Source organism: Pteropus medius, unplaced genomic scaffold (genome assembly GCF_902729225.1).
Source record: "Pteropus medius unplaced genomic scaffold, Ma_sr-lr_union100, whole genome shotgun sequence".
NCBI lineage: Eukaryota > Metazoa > Chordata > Mammalia > Chiroptera > Pteropodidae > Pteropus > Pteropus medius.
Window position 1 is genome coordinate 23,856,417 of NW_024344240.1, and position 6,744 is coordinate 23,863,160.

Consider the following 6,744-nt stretch of genomic DNA (forward strand, 5'->3'; position numbering starts at 1 on the left):
TAGTGGTAACTGGTTTTATTATATTCTCTGGCTGAAACTTTCTATAGATATATTCAGGATGGCAGAAAATAAAGATCTGAAATGTGACTTTTGAATAGTGTATTAGTATGCACTTCCATCAGAGATTGACTTTTTATCTTACTGTCTATATCGTTAATTTACTATTCGATTTTGAAGAATTATAAGTAAAATGCTATGCTGAAGAAATATTTAGAAATTATTTTTTTAATCTTTTTTTTTTTGGCTTATTGGTAGAATCATATTCAAATTACCCCAAAGAGAATGTGTATTTTTAAAACCTTATAAAAAGGATTCCACAGTTTTGTTTTTGACAGTATTATTTACTATATTCTCCAAGAAACCTTCATTACACAAAACAGTAAAAATGCCAACTTTTTTTCAATAATTTTATAAATGTAGAGTTGAGTTGAGCTGGAAGTAAAGAAATTTATAGAGGTAAAATAAATATCATGCAAAATATAAAATATTTTTATATTTATTTTATGATAAAATTGGTTTAACATTAGAAACTCTCAAAACTCTGTCAATAACTTCAGCATTCTTTCCTTCATAACTAAAACAACAGCAACTTTTGGCAGATAAAGAATAGATGAAAAATTTCTACAGAGAAAACTATAGCAAATATAGGCAATGGTGAAATGTAAATATCATTTCCTTAAGAATCATTTCCTCACTACTTGTTTCATCCTGGTTCTGGAACTTCTAGCAAGTTTAATAAGATAAGAAAAAAATCGTAAGGATTTTTTTTTTTTAAAATCACTTATTATATAACTGTCTAAATAGAAAACTCAGAAGAATCCAGAGAAAAATTATTAGAATTAGCAGGAACATTTACCAAGTTTCCAAATATAAAGCCCATATACAGAAATCAAGTATATGTCTACATGCCAGCAAGAAAACATTAGAAAATTTCATTTAAAAATACCATTGAAATAATGTTTTCAGAAGTTCGTTAGTGCATGGAACCATTAGATGAAAAGTTGATGGAAGGTGAACTTTACACATAAAAGAAACCAGGCTGTCACTACCTTAATTCCAATTATTCACTGATGAATCCTAGGCTCACTAAAAGTGGGAAACCAGACATTACATGCTTTCTGACGTGAGGCAGTTTGAAGTATATGCCACCATTATTAGTATTTTGACCTAAAATGTTGAAACTGAATCTGTTCAATTATTTAAAGCTGTTAGTATCTAATTTAAAAAATAGGAGATAAACAAGTTAAAACACCATGAAGAAGCATACAAACAATACAAAATGGGAGTTATTTTACAGATTCTTTATCAAGTCAGTGGCATTAAAAAAGGGGCAGGGAGGACCTTTCTCTAGGCTGATAGAGAGTTGAAGAATTTAACAAACAAATGCAATGTAGTGGATTGTATTTCAAATCTTTTTTTGGATTCTGATTCAAACAAGCCAAGTATAAAAAAATCGTTTTTGAGACAACTGGGGAAATTTGAATATAGACTGGATATTGGATGATAATAAGGAATTATGTATTGTTAATTTTGTTAAATTTACATTGCTGAAAAAGTACTCTTAAGAGTACTTAGTTTGTATAAAGAACCATATGTAATGACATGATATCTGGAATTTAAAATAACAACAAAACTTATAAGCAACCAACATATAAAATAAATGCAAGTCTTTTACTGAGGAAATTTTAACACTTTGTTGAAAGCCTTTTAGAGGAGAACTATATAACTGGAGGGAAATGCCATGTTAATGAATTGAGAGATTCAGGAGCATAAAAGTATCAGTTCTCTGAAATTGATAAATAGATTTGGTATAATTTCAATCAAAATCCCAAAAGTCTGCTGTTTAGTTTTGTTTGCTGTGGTTGGTTGGTTGGTTGGTTGGTTAGTTTAGTGGAACTTGACAAGCTGGTTCTGAAATTTATAGAAGTATAGAGCGCCTAGAATAGCTAAGACAGCCCTGAAGAAGAGGAACAAGGTAAGCAGGCTTGCCTTACTAGATATTGAGACTTCTTATAAAGATATAGTAATTAAAGTAGTATAGATTTGGCGCAGAAATATACAAAGATACCAGAGTAGAGAGCTACAAAACAGGCACACATGTTTGTAGAAACTTTATATATGACAGAGTAACTGCATGTAAGTACTGCTGGGACAGTCAGTTATCAATGTATGTAAAAAAAATGAAATTTTATTCTTCATACATACCCCGCAAATGAAATCGTATCGCTACCTCATATCATGCACATCATCAGTTACAGGTGGATTTATGACTGCAGTGTGAAAGACAAAGTAACAGAATTTTCAGGGAATACATTTAGGAACTTGGGGTGGGGAAGATTTTGTGCAAAAGTCACAAAATTGCAAATCATAGAGGAAAATATTGGTACATTTGAAACAATTAAAAATTTTAAATTTTATAAATGAAAACATACTATAAAGCAATCAAAGAAATAATTCATAGATTGGAAGAAAATATTTGTGTAACATATAACAGATAAAAGATTATGATCTGAAATATATAAAGAATACTTACAAATCTCTTAGAAAAAGATATCCCAATTGAAAAATTGGCAAAACACATGAAGTGGGAGTAGAAATGGCCAAATGCCATATGAAGAGATGTTCAACCTCAGTAGCCAGGAACATGCATTTTAAAACTATAAAATTTAGAAAGTCTTATAATACCAAGTATTAGTGGATATGTAGTAGTGTAAAAGGCACTGTTTTGCACTCTAATGTAAGTAGAAGCTAATACAACATTTTGGAAAATAATTAGTAAAGTTGAAGATATACTTCAACTTTATGGTGTAGCATTTATATGGTCTAGCATTTCAGTTTATAGGCCTATGCCTTGGAAAAACTCTTACACAGGTATATCAGAGTGTACCTAGCAGTGTTGTTTGTAATAACAATAAGCAAAATAAAACAACCCAGTTGTTCATCAACTTGGGAATAGGTTAAAACGACTGTGGTATATTATTTTATACTCCAGTGAAAACAAAGGAGATAACAAAACCACATTATACTCATTGATCAGTACGAGTCTCAAAACATATTGAAAAGACAAAATAGTTTATTAATAAACTTTATAAACTTGAAAAACATGCAAAATAAATGAAAGATCCATATATGTAGCAAAACTAATAAAAATGAGAATTTTAAGCACAAAATTTTTAGAATGTAGATTATTCTTAATGTGGAGGCAGTGGAAGAGAAGGAGTTTCAGAAGTGGGTATAAAGTTCTGTGTTAAGCTGGATTCTCAGTTCTTTATATCATTATTTTTATTTTCATAAGCATTGTTTATAGCCTTTTGAAAGTTTGAAAGATTTAATAATTATAAAATTGCAGTTGTATTACAAAACATTTTTCAATCAGCCATTCTACTATTTCATAGCATTGGTGTCAGGAGACTGTTTCCATATTTCCAACATAAATCTCTGACTTGGTTTCTTTCTCCTGTCATTTCAGACTATCTCATGCCTTTCTTTTGTTTTATGATTTCATTGTGCTTCATAAAGTACATGCTGAAATACATGTTCCTGATACATCATTTTTAACAATTTGCTACTCTTGGTAAGAGAGCATTTGAAAGTGTTGGAAAATTTTTGCAGCAGGAATTCTTTGTTGGTTTTCAGGCTATTCCTTGGCGGCAGCGGTATAAGTCTGTAAATAAAATATTTTTTCCAGTGCATGTATATGATGGTTTGATTTTTCTCCCCCCTTATCAATAGGCAAGTGAAAGACCAGAATAAGAAGGTAGCAAATCTGAAGCACAAGGAACAGGTGGAAAAGAAGAAGAGTGCACAGATGCTAGAAGAGGCTCGGCGAAGGGAGGACAATCTCAACGACAGCTCAGCACAGCTACAGGTTAGAACACAGGAGAACGGAAAGGATGGGGTGAAGAGCTTTGCATAATTGCATGTTGTTTTTCTCTTCATCTTGATCCTCTTTTTTCTCTTTCTAACCCTGCTTGCTGCCTCCCCCTCAGACCAGTTGTTTAGCAATAAAGGAATGGCTTTAAATAGAAAAGGCAAGTTTTATTCCACAGCTTTGTGAGGACATCTCAGCACAGGAGAAAGCTCATCTTGCTTCGAGTCAATCACAGTTATTTGGTAAGTTCATTGTCAGTTTAATGAGTGCGTACTGTTGAGCTTTAGGGTGGTCATTGTAACTATTTGCCTTTTTCCTTCATTAAAGTGCATTGCTAATCTTGGGTTATGTCTGCATTTTAATTTTCAATTCTTCCTTCCCCCTGTTTTTCCCTTTCTTTTCTATTTTTCCTTCCCTCTTTCTTTCCTTCCTTTTTAAAAATTCAGTTTAGAGGGCATATTTCACAGTCATGCAGAATGTATAAACTATACTTTTTTGTTTCAATGGAGTGACAATTGATGTGTAAACCTAATTATTCACAGATTAAGTTAATCCAGGTTCAATAACAGTAGTAGCGGTGGCCATATGATAAGTGCCAATTAAGTGCCCAGTCCTTGAAACTAGGCCCTGGGCATTCACTGTTTCTAACCTTCACAGTGATCCAGTGGGGCAGATGATTTTATGCACAATTTACAGATGACGAAATAGACTTAGAAAATCAAATTACTTACATAAATGCACACAGCTTTCTAAATGGCTCAGCCATCATTCTAATGGAAACTTCCTGGATCTCTAGCCTGTCAAAATGAAGTTTAAGTTTTAGAAAAGAATACCATAAACTTACCAGTAACCTCTGAAACTTCTGCTGAGACTAAGCCACTCACTGCCAGATTGTTTTTCTCTCATCACAACTTCTAACTGGGTATGATAGAGTGTTTATGCCACAATTGCACAATCGTGAAATCTTTACTGGAAAGATTTGGAGGAGTTAGTATCTGGTATGTCGAAGCATTTTAAGGCATTCAACATACTCATTTCAGACATTAAAATCTGAGTTAATCCCTGTTTTCATTCCTTTTTACATGACTTTTATTGATTTTAAAATACATACTCCTTATAGAAACAGTATAAATTTCCTTGAGAAACAGTATAAATTTCCTCAAACATACCAACTTTTGAAAAAGTAACATACCAATTTTCCCTCACCCTTGCCAGCAAGAATTTGACACTGTCAATTTTCTCTTCTTCCTCCTTTTTTTTCCAGTGCCAAATCTGATAAGTGGAAATATTTAATGTTTGCTTTAATTTATATTTCTCTGAGTACCAGTGAGGCTGAGTATTTTTTCATATCTTAAATTTTTATTTATTTGGTAATTCAAATCTATTTTTATTCCATGGCGTTTTTTTCCCCCACACATGGATTTTCTGTTCAGTTTTTTCCCTATTTAGAGAACATATAAATATTTACCTATAAGTTTTTTAAATTTGTTCTAGGCTTTCATTTTCTACTTGTACTTTTTAAGTTAAATTGCTTCAGGCTATTTTGTGTGGTGATGGTCTTAGCTTTTCTTCATTGCTAACAGTTTTACTAGACTATAGGAAATTATTTCATTGCTCACAAATTTGAATTGGCATCTTTATATTCTATGAAATATTTTAATAGTTGGGCTGTTTCTAGAATTTCAGAACCTCTCTTGTTGAGAACTAGGATCACATTTTTTAATTGGTGAAAATATTTATTTTATGATAAGCCCTTCTTTATGTTAAATTCTTAACTGTTTCATTTGTCTTGTTTCTCCCTCCCCTCCTGCCATTTTAATGTTTTCTCCTACCAGTCTGTCTTTGTAAACGGAAAGGTGCCCTTTTAATCTTCTATTAGTTGTTATGATAACACCAAAAGTGCTTTTGTATGTAATCTTTTATTTTTTTTTATATAATCCAAGAGATAAGTAAGTTAAATTATTTATTTATATATTATATATAGAGAAAATTAATTTAGAGTGAGTGAATGACTTTTCCAAGGTGCCTTGGTAAGTGGTAGATATTTAAGATTAAAGTACTGAAAAATGATAGCTGAAGGCCATATGCACAATACATATGTATGTAATTCATTCAAATCTAGTAAAGAGAACACCGGACTACAAATAGGATACTTTGAATCAGATCTCAGTTCTTTTACTAACTATCTCTGCTACTTATTTCTTAACTGCCTTATTGCAAATGACAACCCAGTGGTAGTGAGTATCCCTAGCACCCCTGGATTTTGATGTCTAAATATGATTCCCTACTGAAAGAAGCTGTCAGTTCTTGGAGAAATGGCTAATAGTAGAATCATGAGGGAGTAGAATAGTAGAAAAACAGTTGATTGAGGGTTTATATTTTTTTAAATTCTTCTTCTTGATTTTTTTGTGTTTTCAATTTCTGAATATAATTTGTGTCCATCTATTGATGTTTTCAAGAAGTAGAGAAAATAAAGGGAAGGAATTATTTTAGTATTTTAATGTTTCTACTATAGGCATAATAATAATTCTGAGATTAAAATATATTCTTTCTCATGTTAAAAAGAAATACTTTATACTTCATATTTTGATCTTTGATGAGTCATGAGTATTTAATCTTTATCAGATGCCACTTTGGCTTCCAAAAGTTAATTCTTCTTACTGTGTTAACAAACACACAGTGTGTTTTCTTTTGTTCATAAGATTAAAACTTGGTTTAAACTGGAAGGTTCATTTTCACCCTTTGTTATTCAGTGACTGACACTTAATGATGTTAAGTTCATTAGTGGCTTCACTTTTTCTCGTAGAAGTTAGTTTGCCACAGTGAGTCGTACCACTTTTTTATTTACCTTTCTTTATTGTGAAAAATAAAAT

The 6,744-nt window shown here is 31.5% G+C and overlaps 1 protein-coding gene across 7 annotated transcripts in view; it reads left to right on the forward strand.

Annotated features, from left to right (window-relative positions):
• Positions 1–6,744, forward strand: part of ERC1 (ELKS/RAB6-interacting/CAST family member 1) — a 482,353-nt gene that overhangs the window by 210,702 nt on the left and 264,907 nt on the right. For all 7 annotated transcript variants that reach the window (XM_039869201.1, XM_039869202.1, XM_039869205.1 and 4 more), the window contains one exon: positions 3,733–3,868. In XM_039869201.1, coding sequence (XP_039725135.1) covers positions 3,733–3,868 — 136 coding nt within the window. The remainder of the gene's footprint in view (positions 1–3,732; positions 3,869–6,744) is intronic.